The sequence below is a fragment of the Arctopsyche grandis genome, chromosome 12 (genome assembly GCF_051622035.1).
Source record: "Arctopsyche grandis isolate Sample6627 chromosome 12, ASM5162203v2, whole genome shotgun sequence".
NCBI lineage: Eukaryota > Metazoa > Arthropoda > Insecta > Trichoptera > Hydropsychidae > Arctopsyche > Arctopsyche grandis.
Window position 1 is genome coordinate 25,719,336 of NC_135366.1, and position 21,227 is coordinate 25,740,562.

A 21,227-nucleotide genomic window follows, 5' to 3' on the forward strand; every position below is an offset into this window, starting at 1 on the left:
ACACCAATAGAAAAATTAATTTAATAAATTTTCAATAGATGGCGCTAAATTCTTCGAGACTTATTTGCCTAAAGGAAACATTGGTAGCAAACAGTATATATATAGAAGTTTTTTGTTGATCTGTTATTATGTTCGTATTATATTCGTACGTTTTGTTGGCAGTGTTTTAACTGTGACGTACATATGTCGAATCGAAACGACTATTATAGTACTGCGAGCGTTATCTTACACAGACACACAGAATAGCGATATTATATATATGTATATACGATACTTGTCTAATATGAATGTTATTTTCTGTTGAATTTATCATAAAATTTTTAATATTAATTTACAATTGCATCGTCTTGATTTTTCATTACGTGACATCCTGATTTCCGTCCAAGAAAAGACAATAAAAATAAAATTCGGCTTAAATTAATTTGCAGCTTCAATTAAATAAAAAAAAAAATGGTTTGCTTTCGATCATATCAAATTTAAAAATTACTTATTTTATTGAATCGTTCATGTGCATTTAAATATTAATATAATATATGTAATATACACCTATTTATAATCACTTTATGTGACATTGTTTAGACTGTGATAATTTGTAAAAAAATATATAATATGAATTTATGTCGTTCAACATATTTTCTTCTTGTGTGATAATTACACAATTGTACCGCAAGAAAAGGATTATAAATTTATTCAATATGCCCTGTAAATAATGTAGTATTTAAATTTCTTTCAACATAATAATTTATTTCCAATATTTAATTCCATTAAATATATTATATAAAAATATTTTTCTTAATATCGAAGCTGTTTTCTGGCTGTTGACTATAATTTTTGCATTAAACAAATAAAGTACAATATGAAAAAAATTTTAAATACATAATTTTTTTGAAATCCATAGCTTATATATTCAATTAAATATTTAATTATATGTATGTCATTAATATAAACCATTTTAAAAACATAATATATGTGAATATTAAATCTCAATTGAACTAAAATTAAGGTATACTAAGAAAATCCGTCTAATTATATTTATATATTTTAGAATAGACAATAAATAAAAATATTATAAATTTTCTACACTGAATAGACTTCTATATACTTTTGGTGATTATTTTACGGACTCATTTCTATTTATAACACTTTTATACTTCAAAAATATGTACTAAAACTAACTAAAACACTATTTCGTAACTAAATTTCAATATCTGGCTAAGTATATGAATAAAATAGCGTACTTTAAAGTGTCACAATGAATATTTTCAACTTGCTCTATCATTTCAACTGTGTTGTCTTTGATCTTTTAGCATTTTTATTAAACCAATACTATTTATTTCAATAATCCAATGTATTATAAACATTATTGTGAATTTCATATTGCTGGCATTGAAGTCATTGAAACCATGACAATTTTAATATTTAGATTGAATTTAGCACTGTCGGATTTGTTAAACAATACCAGTGCTTCGTACATACATACATACTACATATGACATTTGTTCAATGTTATAAATAAAAGTGATTGTTATGTATTTAATGTCTGTATCGTAATAATTGAAACGATGAAATAAATCAAATATTGTTGTGTTTTTGTCATTTTTACATTTCATTTTGATGAGGGGGCTTTTTATTTCATTTAAAACTCGATTCATTTTATGAAATTTTCTTTATTTAATTAAGTTTTTATCGTTAACAATCAATTCACAATGAAATTTATATGAAATACGGTTACAATTTCAAAATATACCATTTTTTACTACCAAAATATACAATTAAGATTCTTTAAATCTTGTTTTTACAACTATGGAGCAATTTATAAGTGTTTTAATCTATGTAACTGATTTTATTATTTGCTCCATAGTCAGATAAACGACAATTGTTGACTTTTCATACTTTAAAACTAATCGGAAACAAATTGAAGGAACGCTTCAAATATTACAGTTTGGTAACGGAATCGTCCACTAAATAAAATAATAATTCTTACATAAAATAACAATTACAACTGAAACATCCATGTGTTTGTATTATATATTGATAATACAAAAATAATAATAATATATATAAGCATGAAGCAGGCACGTAAGGATTATTTCTCATTATAACAAGATTAATCCTTTGAAGCGGAAGCAATTAATTATTCACTTGAAAAATTACTTTTACATTCACGTTTAATACTTAAGTTAATCATTCGAGCATACTTTAACTTTTTTGAAGAAAAGCCTATGTTGATTCTTTCACACTATACAATTTTTGTATCCGACTTGACAAAACATTTCAAAAAGTTATAATATATATAATGATAGTTTAACAACACAAACGATCATCGGCCAAGCCCAGACTAATGATTCAAAAGTTTAAATTTACTCTGCCTCTCATATCTGATTGCAAAATCAGAAAATTCACTTATATACAGTATTTTCAGAATATGCATATTATATGCATATTTTTGTATTAAAATAATACTATGTATTTGTATGAGAATATTTGGTTTCAATTAAATACATTGTATATATTAATGAAAGTAAAAAAACAAAACTTGCAAAATTAATATTATTGACATTCACAGTTTTCAATTGTATTTTATTTAAAAATTATTTAGCGAAATTCTCATATCATATATGTATGTAATAAAAGTATGAAATGAAAAACATTTTAAAATTAATTACTTGGCACTCACTTTCTAATTAAATATAACAAAATAAATAATATTGACAATTCAAATATGAAATTACAATCAATACATTCTATTTTATATTTTGAAATGTGCTCAAAATATACTTATGAATACATATTTTTATTTACGTTCAATACTAGTTTTACATCAATAACATTTACAAAACATAAACATCTTTTTTTTTTCATTTTATATGTACTTAATAATAAACTAATTCACTGAAGTCATTGAAAAACAGTTCAAATCCACGGCACACATTTTGCTAAAGTGACGGCCTTTGGACTATTTTACCAGGAGTTGCGGTACCACCAGCAGTTTTACAATTGCTGGTCACATCCAGGGGATGACAAGTGCCCACCGTCGGATCCTTGGTCGGGCTGATGACGGGACTCAACTCATTGGGACTCGGAGAGTCATTTTCAGACTTGCTGTACTTCTTGTCTCTCAACCGTCTAAATTCATCAAACTTGCGATTGAGATCGATTTCAGACCTGGTAGACTTTTTCGAAGACACTTTAGTCGCCTCCGGAATGTCATCCAAATTGTCTTCGTCGACTTCCTGAAACATCAAAATTCATTCTGTTACTATCTCGTTATCATTAATTGTAATAATAATGTGTTTACTATAATGACAATTTTCATTTTGAATGTAGTTTCATTTGAATTATATAATATAGAACATTTTACTTGAATCTCAGCGAATGTAACCGGTTGAGTGCGGTAGCGAGTAGCATTTCCACGCAGCTTCTTTCGCACAGGACGTCTATAAAGCAAAGATGTTGGTTCTGGATATACAGTGTCCATCTGAAAAATAGAAAAAATACAAAATTAGACTTATTATAGATTACTGGCATCATAAAATGTTGAAAATTTATTGAAAAAGTTCAATTTTTCTCATTCGGACAAATGACGTTCATGTCAAAACTCACATTGGAGAAGACCACGCGTCACTTTCGATTTTTCTGGCACGAAAAGTGTAAAATCAGAGTGTTTTGTTATTGTTTGCCGTATTTATAGGCAGTGTTTCGGTTTTCCGAACAGGCGTGTGTTTAATAATAGCCTATAAAAGCGGGTCGGCGGCTTAATAAAACGTTACCTACCGTTGTCATTACCTTAAGATCTGATTTGAGCACAAAAACAAGTTGAAACGTTTGTATAAAAACAGAGAGTCGTAAACGAATTGTGTATTTTCATCACATTTTGATTGAAGTCGTAAAATTTCCAAGTATAAGCGTAGAAAAAAAATCATTACCATTTTTACAGGTATACATAAATTAATGTCAGATAACTATTTTATAAGATATTGGAACGAAATATCAACTCATTGATCATTTATATACATATCTACACATAAAACAGTATTGTACCATTTGTAAATATTATATTAAATCTCATTAAAGATATTGGTTAAATTTCTTCAAAATAAATACATGCTAAACTAACGATTCATTGCATACTAACTGACAGATATATGAAGTTTATTTCTTGCTTTTGTAACAGAATGTTATTGTAAAAGTATACAAAAAAGATTTCACTACAATTATATGGTGGATTTTACGGTCGACTGGACCATTTGTGGGTCTTTAATTATGTAAATGTTAATGTAGTATAAATACAAATAGTATTTACATTAAAACAATCCTTCAAAAATCATTAAAACATTGCAAAATTTTATGATGATTAATTTTTTTATGCTAATTCAACATCTTGAAAGAATATGATTAAACGATAAAACTTCTACAGTGAGATTGTTTCTTACTGTAAAACCAAAATATCTATGTACATATGTATGAACATAGCTTACTTATTTATGCATAAAAACATGAGCTTTATTGTTTACTTTTCTTTCAATATAATAAACATTAAAATTTGGAAGATAAACTTGAAAAATATACAATTTATATAGTATAAGATACATCTATACATCTTCTTAATATATGTATAATATAAAAATGAACGTCTGTGTGTGTGTTTGTGTGTGTAATTTCAAATATGTTCGCTACCTGCGTTTTTCCGACAAATGGGAACGGGAACGAGAACGGGAACGGGAACGGGAACGGAAACGAGAACGGAAAATGCATGCGTTATTATGGCATTGCAACGCATGCCGGGGTTCAGCATATGTATATAAAAAACAACCTCTCGTTTTTCGACGAAAGGGTCTCTTAGACTGTATTCGATGGGGGGGTGGTGGCCTCATGTTGAGGGCTTTAAGGGTCAATTCCTTGACCTTTAAAGTGGACTTAGTATAAAAATGAATGTCTGTGTGTGTGTCTCGAATAGGCTCCTAAAGCACTGAACCGATTACGATGGAACTTTCAGAATTTGTTGTATGCATGTTCGGGAAGATTACTGTGGAAAAAAAACGGGGAAAACGGGAATGAGTGTCATTGCAACGCAATAATTTCAAATGTGTTCGCTGCCTGCGTTTTTCCGACAAATAGGAACGCGAACGGGAACGACAACGGGAACGGCAACGGGAATTGCATGCGTTATTATGGCATTGCAACGCATGCCGGGGTTCAGCTAGTTTTCAAATACAATATATAAATCGATACAATATATTGCGTTTTAGATTGTACATATAACATACATCCATCTTATAATACATTTTCAAAACAAATATATCCAATTAAGCAGTTTCGTTTTCGTTTTTGTCTGAAACACAATTATGATATATTATACTTTCTAATGTATATTATAATTGATTACATAATACATATGTAATATGCCTATGTCATCATAAACGGAAATAGGCAGTAAACATAATTCAACATACAAATGCTAATTATCATTACGTGAAAATAGGAATTGATTTCAATTATATAATATTTCATTCGTAGTATGTGCAGTTTCACAAAGAGAGTACAACAATTGAAAATTAAAATGAAATTTGATCCAATTACGAAATTGATATGGATCAATCGTATTAGCGAATTGAATTGCGACACACACAATCACTTAAAAACGATGGAAAATACATCTAAATTATTCTCCCGGCACGATCACACTAATTTCAATCAATCTAAGTTAAAAATTAACAGGAAAAAAAACGAAGAAAGTAGTTAATTTATCGTGCGAAATCCACCGAAGGCCGGGGAATACGCACCGGGAATAATAAAACGGAAGAAATACGCTTTCCTTCATTTCGTGACAAATTTTGGAAATTTGAGAAAACGGTGTAAATCGATAACGCCATCCCCAGAGTGTACACAACGACAAAGATAAATATGTATCTCCGGATGAATGGTTTTTGCGTGGTTATTTTCGTTTGACGACCAAATTTGCGAATCGAATCGAATGTGACGTACTTCCGATCGAATGTGACAAATCTCAATCGAACGGGATAATCTATTTGGACGGAGAATTCATTACCGAATCGTCCGCATATAATTGATGTAGATAAATATACCCAACTAGTATTATACCCATAGATATATGTAGAATAACCCATAGATATATCTATGGTTATACCCGATGAAATATCATCGCATGGGTGTTTACATATTAAGTTATTAAATAAAAAAAATCGTATGTGACCAACCCATGACTTTATCTATGAATTTGAGAAATATAAGGTCATAAAACAAAATTTGATATTGAACCGTACTGACATATTCTCACATACCGGCAGCATTATGAAATACTAATAGCTATAACAGCATTTTTGATACAAATTGAGTGCAAATGTATGGAACTTGCACAAGACAAAAGTTCTACTTCCGGTTGTTGGATTTTGTTAAATTTTTTTTTTATTACTTAATATCACTATCAGTATTATACACAATAAATATCAAGAATATTAAAATAATTTAAAAGGTCAAAATAAAATAATGAAATATTGTTTTAAAAATAAATACTACTTCCGGTTTACGAATTTTGACAAAAACCGTATCAGTTCTAAGTTAGTACATAAATAATACAAATGTAAAGTTTCAGATTGATATGTTCAGGGGTGTGGACAGAGTAGTGGCGACAACATTTTTTATCTTTCTAAGAAGAAAAAATCCCACTTCCGGTTTATAAAATTTAATCATTTTTTTTTATTTTCATCATATTATTACAAGAATTACGCATGCATTTTTTTGTGAAGATCACACATGTTTAAGGGGTCGAAAAAAATAGTGGAAGAAAAATCGAACAAGAGTAAACTGCCACTTTCGGTCGACGGATGCTTACCAAAGTTTATACATAACTTGGTATTAAGCTTAAACTTATAGATATGAAATTTCAGTTCAATAAACTATTAGGTTTCTGAGAAAAACATAAAAAACCTCGATTCTCTAGAGTAAAAGTACTACTTCCGGTTCAGATAAAAATATTAAAAAAATATAAGGTTATAAAATTTATATTTTATATTACAAGTAAATAATTTTAGTTCGATTTAGCTAGCGGTTTGGGAGATAATTGAATTCAAAAACTAAAGGGGAGGTACCATTTCTGGTCAACTTAAAAATTTACTTCGTGTCCATAAGAATTTCAGTAACCAATACTAAGTTTCAGTTCGATAGGACTTACGGTGTTCAAAAAATCCCCAAAATACACAGACACACAGTAACACACATATGTATTTTAATATATTCAATTATAATATACATATACTTAGCAAATATATGCATATATATAGAGTGTATTTATCCAGTCAAATTATGTTAAAAGATCTTTATAAGACTGTATAATTCTCTTTTTCATTTCCATTCTATGTGGATATACAATTTTGTTTTCATTTGATGATATATAGTGCTTCAAGGTTCAGTTTCTCCAGTATATTTGACTAAACAACATGCATCTAAATAATTTGTATCTTCTTTGAAGTAGAAGTTGACTATAAAACACATATTATATTACAGATATAGTTGCAGTTATAAATTTTACAGCAATGCAAACACAAAACTGGCATCCATTCAATCGGAAAATAGGAAAGTGTTGCAAATTTTTCTGCATAACCAATCTCAAATTGCACAAACGAGTTACTATTGAACGTGATGACATTGCGAAATTTTCAAATCACTCACTAACATTAACAATATTCTATTTGTACCCACTGTGCATTTTTCATAATGTAATTTACTACAATTACATATAATATATTCAACGAATTTGCAATAATCTCCATTTTCAAACTAACTAGGATACGTGTCCGATTCCAAGTACGTTTGCTTAGCCTAACACCGGAAAATCCGCTCAGATTTTCCATCGCCTACGAGCTTTTCCAAATAAACCGATTCGGACGTGAGCATACAATAATAATAATTTACAGGCCGGAAAGTGAAACAATTTCAAACAAACCGACCGTTAAAACGCAAGCTTTCGACGATAAATAATACTTCTACGAGGTATTTTCGGTACACGTGTTGATTTCCATCGTGCTAAATTGGCAAATTTGGCCAAATTGTTGCTTTAATAACTACCAATTACACCGAAATTGGTCGGATTAGGATCACTTCAAACAGCCGACAACATCTAACAGACGATTTATTTAAATTTTCACATAAAGAATTCAACCGGAAAATTACTATCATTTCATATGAAAAGATACATACATACATATATGTCAAAGCCAAAGGCTTATAAGTGGCTTCAAATATTAATAGGCACAACTTGATCATATCCTCGTTAATAACCAATTTACTATCGATCCTTTCAAAATCGATTAAATACAAATACTACCATCTCGCTTACGCGAAATTCAAACCGAGACACGTCAATGCTAATAATTCACGTCATTTTATCGATTCTATATATGTATATATATATATGTACATATTATATATATTCTTCAAGGGTGATTTGAAGCGCCATATTCTGAGCTAAATTAGATCAAGCCCCATAATTCATCGTTGGCAATTGTATTTTAAGACTACGAGAAGACAATTAGCGATGTAATGGATTTGTGCGCTTCGCGGCGAAATTATGCACCGAAGCGGGGGCCTAAATTTAAATGTATTATTTATCGTGTTTATCGCTTGATTGCATGTGTAAAATTGCGATTTGAATAAAATGTCACTTCTCTGTTTTGCGAAATCGATTTTGCTTGTCGCTTTGAAAATAATAATTGAGTTACGATTGCATTTGATACACTCTTCTTCCTCGTTTGCTTATTGCTGAGTGTCGTAGTCATTGGTGTTGTATGGAAATTGTTGGACCACTTTACTCCTCCTGGTTTTGTACCACATGTGGCTAGATCATTATGTCAGTACGTGCAACAGAAGGATATAATAAACTGCACGCGTTGGCTGGGTACAAAAATATATGGAAGGAAGGAAAAGAACGAAAACACGTCTGGAGCGATCTCTGGGATTCCCCATTGCATTGTATGGAGTCGAGACATGGACTCTGATTTAGAGAGAAAGGGACATAATTCTACCATTTTGTAGCTATAATAATATAGAATACATAATAATAATAAAAAATATAGAAAATTGTTTTCTATTATAGAGGTCACGAGCCTTCGTCCAATAAAATGCAACTAAAATACACACCAAATGTTTAGATTACACGTTAAACAGATCAAAAAATCATAAACTGTCACTTTTCTAGTGAGAGAGAGAGAGTGAGAGAGAGCTACCTAAATTTATTTTATTATACATAAATATATACCAGGAAGACCCCAATGCGCCTTCCTGGACAATTAATTACAAACAATTCCGCATTTTATTATTACATAAATCACTGTATTTCCAGAAGCTGCAGAACACAAAATAACAATTAATTAATTAATTTAATTACATAATTAATCCATTAAGACATCTATTGATTGTAGATTTGTACATAATTTTTACAAATTGTACATACAATAAATACAGAAGATTTGTGACAACAGGAGAGATGATTTTTTGACAATTTTAAGGATTCGTTTCAACAATTATCAGATAAAATTGGCAAGCTCTGATAAGAAACGATCGATTTGGATATCATATATTCATAAATACCCCCAAATTTAACCAGCAGTATAGCGGATCGAAACCACTGATCACTTGGTAGTAAACATACACGCTACCATTGAGCCAAACTGCTGGGTATGTGGTGTTAAAGATGAGTGCTACGCATCAGATGGTGATTGCTACATATGTATATTTATTCTCAAAGAGCTGGCAGTTTCAGAGAGGTCTCCACAACATGTAGGAAAAGGGTTCTTTCCTACTTTAGTCATATGACCAGGAAGAATCCATGTCTCGACTCCATATATTGCAATGGGGAACACCAGAGACTGCACCAGGCGGATTTTCGTTCTTCTCATATTAGAGCGATCATAGCAGTTTAATCAACAGCGTCACTCGTCTCTCGACGCTCCGTGAGAACGGACGTGCCGAAGACGTACTCTCTGTGCGAGCGCTCATAATACAGCGATACGCCATACCGTCAAAAAACCCACACCTTTTAACATACACCACAAACACCCCCCACAAAACGAACACCAAACGAACACATGTTGGCACCATGCGAGGATCCAACCTGAAAAAGCGAATTAAGAAGACACTGATAACTACAACCGAAGCTCCTCAACCAGGCTGCTCTCAGACCGCTCAGATGGAGACCGAGTGGCAGTTTCCAAAACATACGGCAAAGAACGTGAAAGATGTTGCTCCTGAATTTAAAATTCAGGAGAAAAACAAATTTGAAGGGCTCTTGGAAGTTTCCGATGTCCCCAGAAGCGGTGGAAGAATCCCGCCCATCATCATGACAGCTACTGGCACTCATGGCAGCATGATCGAGTCGATCAAGAAGTTTATAAAAGACTTCACAATGACTTACATTGGTCAAAATAATGTCAAGATACAATGTAAAAGTCTTGAAGACTTTAAAAAACTTCGGGATGGATTGACACCAGACCGACAATTCCATACCTTTTCCAGGAAGGAGGAAAAGGAAATAAAAAGTGTCGTACGTGGCTTGCCGAAATTGCCGGAAGCTGATATTAAAGATGACATCATCAGACAGGGATTCCCTGTAACCAAAGTCATACAGATGAAGACGAAGGAGCCTAGGAGCAACGCCACCGAGCTATACTTGGTGTTCTTCGAGCCATCGGTATCGGCAAAGAAGATTAAAGAAATCCGGTACATCTGTTACACAAAGGTCAGTGTCGTTAAATATACTAGTAAATCACAAAATATTACTCAATGTTTCAGATGCCAAGAATATGGACACGCTGCGAAAAACTGCAATCGGCAGGCCAAGTGCGTCAAATGTGCCGGCACTCACCTCACCGCACAATGCAATCAAGGAATAGTTACCCCTGCTGTCTGCTCAGGCTGTTCAGGATCTCACCCCGCTAACTTCAAAGACTGTCCAAAAAGACAGAGCTATCTGAAAATGCTGGAATCGAGGAAGAATCGAGCATCAATTGTCAAAGCCAACCCTTGGAAACTCCCAGTGGCGCAGCCACAAAATATCCCGGTCGTTAACGATCATAACTTCCCAAAGCTACCGACCATTAAAACTCCTTCACCAAATATCCCAAATATCCCTAAAAAACCCCACCAACCAACCAATCCCAACATTCAACCAACAACAGACCTAACTTCCATGGCGTCTATGACGAAGATGTTGAAGATCCTCCAGGAGATTCGTGCCAAGGCCAGCGGTTGCACCGACAAACTAGAGCTGGCACTCATGCTTGTCGAATATCTCGATGTCTTTGATTAACGGGAGGCGCCTGAACATTCTAGCTTGGAATGCTCGTGGACTTAAGAATAAGATTGACGAACTAGAGTCGGCGATCGGTGAGTACTGTGTTGACATAGTTTTAATCTCCGAGACCTTCTTAAAACCTCATATCCGTATTAACCTACCTAACTTTTACTGCTATCGCGAAGACCGAGAACAGCATGGAGGGGGAGTTGCCATTTTTATAAAATCGTCAATTAAACATTGTCGCGTAATAACTCCGCCACTAAAAAATTTAGAACTAACCGCCATCGAACTAACAATTAACAACACCCGTCACATAGTAGCATCCGCTTACAATCCTCCCCAAAAACGATTATTGGCATCCGATCTTAACAAAATATTTAACATTGGTAGTTCGGTAGTGGTAGCTGGTGACTTTAATGCCAAACATCCGTTATGGAGTTGCGTAAACACTGACCAACAAGGCACAACTCTTTTTAAATACATTCAACTAACAGATACAATCTTACTTCATCCGGATACATACACACACTATCCCACAAATAACTCACAACCATCCACACTAGATCTTGTCCTCGTCAAGAACTGCCCAAAAATATCGACACCAAATGCCCTTCAAACCCTGTCGTCTGATCATCTCCCGATAATCTTCTCAATCGACGGGAAACCCGAGGAAATCATCAAGCATAGTTGGGATTACGGGAGAGCTAACTGGCGAGAGTTCAAGTCGTACATAAATGACCAAACCATTCTAACTTCTACCACACTCACAAACAAAACCGAAATCGACAGCTCCATAATACACCTAACGGAATCAATAACTCGATCCAAACACCTTCACATACCTAAGACACAATACATTGAACACAAATTAGAGATAACTGACTTTGTTGCAAATCTAATTAAAAGTAAAAATAAACTCCGTAAAATTTGGCAAACATCAAAAAATCCAGCATTGAAAACATTAATTAATAAGCTCACATATCAAATTAAAATTAGAATCAAAGAAATCAAAAATGAAGCTTGGTCTAAAAAATTAGAAAAATTGAGCTCAGTTGATGGCTCTCTATGGAAATTAGCTAAAGCGATTCGCAGGACAAAAAACTCGATTCCTCCATTAGATGATGCAGGAATCTCAGTGACGCGTGATTGCGACAAAGCAGAACTATTATCAAAATCCTTCCAAAAACATCACACACTCACACAACATTACAATCACATACCAACGCATAATAAAGTCAACCGGTCCATTAAAATCATCACAAAAACTCCCACTAACAGTACTAAAAATATAAAATTGGTGCATCCGTGTGAAATCCAAAATATAATACGTAATTTAAAAAATAAAAAGGCACCTGGGCGAGATTCAATAGATAACATCACAATCAAACAACTTCCATTTAAAGCTTTAGTCTCACTATCTAAAATATTTAACGCATGTTTACTCACCGGGTATTTCCCAGAATACTGGAAAACAGCCAACGTAATTCCCATACTTAAGCCCGATAAAAGCTCAAAAAACCCGGCCAATTATCGACCCATTAGCTTACTTTGCACGCTTTCAAAAATTCTGGAAAAAATAATCTACACACGTTTACTTAAAGTCGTAAATAAGAAATTAATAAATGAACAATTTGGATTTCGCACTGGACATTCCACGACCCAACAACTAACAAGACTAACTGAACACTTGACGAAGAACTTTAATATGAAGAGAAGTACCGGAATGGTATGTCTCGACATAGAAAAGGCCTTCGACACGGTTTGGCACGATGGACTCATTCATAAGCTCCTTATTAACAAAATACCAAACTACCTAATTCTCATCATCAAATCGTACTTAACTCGTAGAAAGCTAGTGGCTAGCGTAAATAATGAATTATCGTCTCCAAAAATAATCGCAGCTGGCGTTCCGCAGGGGAGCTTGCTTGGCCCACTCTTGTTCTCCATATATATAAATGACATACCTATTCCAAAAAACTGTCACATAGCCCTATATGCAGATGATACAGCTTGCTTCACAAGTAGCAAAAAACCAGACACTATTCTTAAAAATCTTGAATTTGCAATTAAAACAATGACTGAACACTTCACTAAGTGGAAAATTCAAATTAATCAAACCAAAACAGACGCCATATTCTTTAGTGTTAGAAAACATAAGCCAAGTTCAGATCTGAAAATCCCCTCTGGAGAAAGTCTGAAATGGCAGTCAGTAATAAAATATTTAGGAGTAACGTTTGATAAAAGAATGAGATGGGCACCTCACATTGAGGCAGCGAAATGCAAGGCGATGCGGGGTATATCCTCAATATATCCAATATTTAATCGCCATAGTTCTTTATCAACGCTAAATAAAATAAAATTATATCGCGCGCTCATATTACCATTATTAACCTATGCTTCACCTGTATGGAATAACGCCTCGAATACTAACCTTTCCAAGCTCCAAGTAATACAAAATAAATCCCTTAAAATAATTTATAATACACCCATATATACTAACCTGAAAAAACTGCATGCTATATATAATATTCCGTTTGTTACAGACATTACTAACAAACTAACCAGTAGATTCTATGAAAGAATCACTAATAACCATACTAACACACTTGTGAAGAGTCTCGGTGATTACAACAAAATGTCTATACCCTTCAGGTATAAACACAGATTACCTAAACACAATCTGCTTTAGGTCATCGACTTTAGATAGTCTTTAATTAATATTATGTATTAGATGTATTATGAACATTTATAAGGATTGTAAATAGGTTTTTGAGCTCTTTTTCCTATTATGCTTTAGATTAACATTAGAATAATATAATACTGTGATTACTAACCAAATTAAATTAAAATTGTAAAATAGAAAATGATCAGTAGATCAGTAGCTATTAAAATAGATATAAGATGTATTGTGAACATAATTTCGTAATAATAAAAAGCATTTAAAAATCAAAATCAATCAACAGCGTGGACAAGTGGTTAAGATATTATGCTTTCGAGCAGAGTGGTCACGGTTCGATTCCCACTAGTAACCGTTACCCAGACCTTAGTTTGTGACTCCAAGTCGGTCGTTTCCTATCAGAGTTTGCCAATCTTTCTGATTTTCATTGAAATAGTTTCTGCAAATTCTCATATCCTTACATTATGTGTTTAACCATTGTCATGTGCATGGGATTGTGAAAAAATTCTTAATATGTTTTTTAAGTAAAATTAATTAAAAATTAATTTTTTAAATCAAAAATAATAATTATAATTAAATAATAATTAAAAATTAATTTTTTCGTTAGCATCTGCCAATATATGTAGGTCTAAAAGTCTGTGAATTTGCATTTTTTTTTAATTAGAACATAGCTAAGTCACCATCATAAGGTCAGCCGATCTTATTGCTTGGGCAAATAGTGAGTTGCCCAGTGGGACAACCTCCATATAACTGCATACATTTCATCTGGTCACGCAACTAAGCCCAGTGTGTACCAGCTCTTACTAAGTTTTAAAATAACTAATTGAGAAAAATTGAAAAAATAAACTTTTCAGAATGAAAGTAAGTATAATAAAAATGAAAACTGTGTATGGAAAGCAGGAAAGACAAACGTGAATTTCAGCATTATGTTTACTATTATAATAAACTTGTGTTGTGCCCGTTGATATGGCAACGAGTGATTTTGGAAATAATTTGATACATGAACTACACTCGAGGCTATTGTCGCTAGCGGTTTCACAATGCACAGCCCTTGCAGTCAATTCGCATCGTCTCCTCCCTTCACCCCTGGGGGTTGTTCCCTCATTCCATCCCCACGCACTTGCCCGGCTGTCCACGTCCACAACGTACATATGTGTGCTCTTGTCAGTACTCATGGCACAGTTTCCAGCATTCTTAAGAACTTCTGATAATTTTATTGTAAATAATATTTATTTTTGAAATTTCCACATATTAATAATTATTATATATGGTGACATTCAATTCGTTAACAGACACTACGAGCAATAGCCATTACGAGGATATTTTGCATATATTTTATGAATGGTATGAGCTCCTTTATGAACTCCTTTGAGAATATAGAATGAGAATAAAAATATTTATTGACCCATAAATTATTTATTAATAAGTATTTTTATTTTTAAATCCAGCAATACTTTTTTTCCTATGAATTTACACAGAGATACAAAAAGATATGTACATTTTAAAATTAATGATTTTTTTTTATATAACGTTCCCTTGATACGACGCAAGTTTTTTATTTGGAGCAAAATTTGCATTTACTCCAGCTTTGTTTACTCATTTAATTTTTTATGTAATGAAGGATACTTTCAGATGAAAATATTAATATTGAAATACATACACATACAACCCGATTGAAAATGAAGAAGTATTAAAGAAAATTTCTGGCCGGTTGCCGAACAAGTCTCATGTGGCTATTTTCCCGAGTAAACACCAACATTCGGCTACAACAAGCGAAAAAAAATACGGCGAAAACAACATCTTGTATATTTTTAAATCGATATACACTCGGAAAAGTGATTCAAATACGGCATGTAAAAGTGAATGATTGAAAATAAAAATATATTTCATATATTTATATGTATGAGTAATTTTTCCGGAAAAACGGCGAGCGCCTCATTTCCCGGTGCGAAAATCCGGTTTGCAGGGTTCAACCTTTTCGATGCCATCCATCACGGCGTAAACAAGGACGCTAAATATATATAGTTATATAAAAAAATAGGATAAAGTGGAACTTTGGCGACACTCTTGGCGCCTTTTTGTCGCTACGAAACAAAAAAAGCGATAAAAATCAATAGGAAAAATTCACCTCAGAACGTTTGCTACGGCTTTGTTCGGGCAATTAACCCTTTAATGGCCTACGTTCGATTAATCGCACCGTGGAGAGATGCGATTTATGCTGTGGAAAGTCACATAAAGGCAATTTTATACAGCTTTCACTGATAACAAGACTTGTGGAGTATTATATTGAAATCAGTATAAGTCACCTTGCGTGAAGTCTAAAAAAAGTATTCAAAATGCAATGCTTTTTATGTACATATGTTAAGGTTTGTAATGATTTTAATAATTAAAATTGAATGGAAATATAATTTTTTCTTTAATATTTTCTCAGTAGGAAGACTTACTTTTCACAAGGTCAAATTTTAATTTATTATATTACACATTATTCGAACTATGTACTTCAAATCAATTTTCGCAATCGAACTTTTCATTTATATTTTTTTTAAAAGCTTCTTATTAGCTTTACTCAATTAGTTCCATGAAATTCCACTTGAACCACTCTTTAGATCGTTTTGATATTTTAACGAAATACGTGGGGGGGGGTGGTTAGCTAACATTGAAGTACATAGTCAATGTTTAAATTAAAATACATAGGGAAGGCGGAAAAACCGATAGACAACTCCAAAAAAAGCAAGAGGAATTTAATCATTAACGAACTTATTAAAAGCTGAATTGGAATACATATGTACATATGTTTTTTTTTATATGAAAAATAAAATAAAACTTGATGATGGTGCCCAATTTACAACTATCTGACCTATAGTCATAAAGGGTACTGAGAAATTTTAACGCATATTTATTTATTTTTTACATATATGCTAAGAAAGCCCTTACACGTAAACCCCAATGTGCCTTCCTGGCCAATTACAAACAATGCAGCATTTTTATTAAAAGTCGTTGAATTACGAGACACTGAAAAACTCGCAAATTAACGAGACATCTATAAATTGTACATAAATTTTATTGTACATTAATCATACTCAAATAGTGGTAACATAGTAGGAAGGATTTTAGCCAATATTTATCGGGAACCATTTGAACAATGAAACAGGGAAAATTGGCAAACTCTGATAGGAAACGATCGACCTGGAGTCACAGATGTCCAAGTCTGACCAGCAGCACTACAGATGTACTCAGAAAAATTATTTTCAATCGAGGTCAGATCATGGGATCGAACCTGGCGCCCCTCGGTGCTAAGCAGAAGCTTAACGACCAAGCTATGCTGCTGGCTAATATCCAATATGCATCCAAGGTCACATCAAACCTCTTAAAAGCGTGAGTTATGTGAGTCAGATCATTTTTTCAAATGTTCAACTAATTTGAAAATTGCTGACGTTCAGTATTATAAAATAATATTTTACGAGTGGCAGCTAACTGGTTAAATGCAGATTTATCTCACGACTATACTATTTACTATCACTACTATCATATATACTATATCATATCATATGTATATCATATACATATGTTTACTATACCGAGCATAATTTCTTTATTTTTTTTAATTATTTCTTATTTAACTCTACAATTGTATTACAATATAATTCAATACAAGGGCTTTAATAATATTACTGTAAGTTTTGATATACATTACATGACGTTGACAATAACTTTTATCGTCTAAAACATATAAATTTTCCATAATATAAAATATATACGTATTCCATAATTAAATTAATAATATCAACAATTTACGTTTTTATATAAAAATTTTATTAATGTAAATATTTCAAAATACGAAACACGAACTCGAAACTATCAAGAAATAAATGTCAAATTCTACCGAGCTCTATACGCACTAACAATATTGTATTACTTGACCAAAATGCAATGCGAAACTGAAACGAAATGTAATTGGCCATCGCGTGTCGAGTGGGGATGAATGCGATAGCATTTATATTTTACATAAGGTTCGTGCTAGGTCGGTTCTACCATAATATTAATTTTCGTATAAGTTCATGCCCGTTTTTCATAACTCTTTTAAACGAAAAAAGGGCATTAATGCAACCATCTAGTGGTTAGCATATAATACTGTGAACAGCGTGGTCACGGGTTCAAATTGCAGAATAGACTTGTGGTTAGCATTAACCAGTGGTTAACATTAACTAGTGGTTAGACCAGCATAATAGACTAGTGGTTAGTATATAATGCTTTGAACAAAGTGGTCACGGGTTCAAATCCCACTGGTTTCTGCTGGCTGGATCTTGGATTTGTGACTCCAAGTCGATCGTTTCCTATCAGAGATTGCCAATTTATCTGATTTTCATTGAAACGGTTCCAACAAATTGGCAAACTTGCCCATTTTCTCGCAAAATCTTGAGTATTCAGCAATCTCGAATTTTTCTGAATTGTATAAAATGCTGCAAATTTACAAATTTGACCATAGATGTCTCTGTGGATGTTAATTGATATGTATTTACTTTGTAAATACATATCAATTAACATTGTACATTTGATACATAGTATCAAATGTACAATGTTTCTGGCCAGGAAAGTGCATTCAGGTTACCTGTTAGGCCTTCTTAGTATAAATTTAAAGAAAAATTAAATACTGGCCATCGTATCGAAAAGATCAAAAACAGTCGAACAATAAATAAGCGCAATATTGGTAAAGTTTAAACTCAGTTTACTTCCTCCCCCTCCCCCTCTCCAGCACCAATCCAATCCATCCCATCCAGTCGCGATAGAGTTTCGCATCTACCGTGCATGACCCCACACACATTTGTTATTTATGTAAGTTTTAACTTCTGGTATGAATTAAAAATAAATAAATAAATACAAATAATACTGATCAATCCATTGAGTCTCGTTAAAGTTGAATTCGACCATACATACTTGCCTAATCACTTTCAATATTATATATATATATATATATATATATATATATATATATATATATATATATATATAGATATATATATATATATATATATATATATATATATATATATATATATATATATATATATATATATATATATATATTTATTTATTTATTTATTTATTGTCACAAATCAATACACACTCGCCATTACAGATTTGCTCCAATGCGACGGGTGTACGTTAATGAAATACATAAACAATCAGAAATCAGAAATACAGTAATACATACATATACAATCAGATTTATAGATACATATACAATCAATATATAGAATATAACAATTAATCAGAAATAATAATCATAGTGACATCTATGGATTTCAGATTACTGTGTATAATTAATACAAATTATACACAGGCAGATTTTTGTGACAACAGGATTAGATTTTTAATACCAATTTTCAGGAACCGTTTCAGCAATGATCAGATAAAATTGGCAAACTCTGATAGAGAAACGATCGATTTGGAGTCACAAAACCCCCAAATCTAACCAGCAGTGGCGAGGACACGAACCTATGACCTCAGTGATGCTAAATATATACGCTATCACTAAGCCAAACTGCTGGCTATATATATATATATATATATATATATATATATATATATATATATATATATATATATATATATATATATATATATATATATATATATTTATATATATATATATTATTGTAACGTATACGAAAAAGGAGCCGTCGCTTTAATTGGTTTTGAAAATTAACTCCAGGCTTAAGTGCAAGTCCCGAATTAACTGAGTGGTCGGCAACGGCACTCAGTCTCTTCCCACTAGAGTTCTCAGAACTGACAGAGCGAAAGCGTGGGACTGAGTGTCTTTAACCGTGGGACTGCATATCCGTGTACGTGCCTAAACAATGGAGAAGTAAACAGACGTTGAAGATGCATTTAGCGACCTGCGCTTTATAAGCAGGTACTTAGGCCATATCAAGACATTCTGTACGGAGCACTGACAGTGCGTGGATCTCCTTAATCACCCAATAAATGCTGTGAAGTGACTTTGGCCTTTTTATTTGGATCCTCCGCCCACCTCTACGTAACATTATTATATAAATAGACCTGTTAATAGCTCAATATACATATTTGAAAACTTTGTGGATTTGATCCATTTTGCAGCAGCGCCAACCTCCAGTTCGATATTGATGAAGAAAAACTAAATCTATACGTTATATTATATACGGATCGACGAACTATGTATATGGTAGAGGGTACATTACATGTGTCTCGTATGAATTGGTAACATACATTATATGTATTTCAAAGTAGCAAAATGGCCCAATTAGCAAAATGAGCTACTCGTGTCGCGCCACAAAATGGTCCAATCATCTAAATCAGGAGCTTTTGAGGGAATTGCCCTCCCATCGTTTCCAGAAGTTCAATTATTTATACGCTTGCTCGTACGTAAACTTTAAATTATACTTGGCTTTCGTTCAGGCCACAATAAAAGTACACTTACATGTGAAATTTAATAACGAACTCGCACAAAAGCGCAATAAACAAAACGGAGTGGTCTCGAAACGTTTCAAACATACAAAGTGTTATTATTTTTGTTTGACGCGAACGTGCAGCTTTCGTATTAACAATCGACAGGCTTTCAATGGATTGAACGTCTAAACAAATAATCAATAGTCTTGGCATTGACATGTTGTTGTTTTTTTTTTGACGGCTTGGAATTTAATAGGGGCTGTAACTAGGTGTTGATATAATACGTTTTTAATATCAAACTGTCAGTCGAACAAAATAACCAAGAAATTCTATAACAATCACTAATAGAGTATCGGTGATTACAACAAGATGTCTGTATATAAACACAATTTGCTTTAGATCTTCAAATTTAAAGAGTCTTAAGTTTATAATATATAAATCTACTATGAATCTTTATAAGAATTTCAAATAGTTTTTTTGAGCATTTTTCCTCTTATGCTACATACAGCAGCGTGGCTTGGTGGTTGCGTTGGTACTAAGCACCGAGAGACCGCCAGATTTGATCCCGTGAGCTGACCTCGATTGAAAACAATATATTCTTAGTATAATCTTAAAATGCTGCTGGTCAGACTTGGATATTTGTGACTCCAAGTCGATCGTTTCCTATCAGAGATTTCCAATTTATCTTATTTCATTGCTGAAACGGCTCTTCTATCAAATTGGCAAAAACCATCCTACCCACAATGTCACCACAATTTCAAAATTTTATTATTTATAACATACATAGATTTCTCGCTAATTCTTACATATAAT

General features: G+C 32.6%; 1 protein-coding gene across 1 annotated transcript in view; it reads right to left on the reverse strand.

Annotated features, from left to right (window-relative positions):
* Positions 1-1,655: 1,655 nt before the first annotated feature.
* The window catches only part of LOC143919885 (uncharacterized), a 50,680-nt gene continuing 31,108 nt past the window's right edge, over positions 1,656-21,227 (reverse strand). Inside the window, exons 2-3 of the mRNA XM_077442450.1 lie at positions 3,362-3,478; positions 1,656-3,233 (exon numbers count right to left, since the gene is read on the reverse strand). Coding sequence (XP_077298576.1) covers positions 2,937-3,233; positions 3,362-3,478 — 414 coding nt within the window. The 3' untranslated portion in view covers positions 1,656-2,936. The remainder of the gene's footprint in view (positions 3,234-3,361; positions 3,479-21,227) is intronic.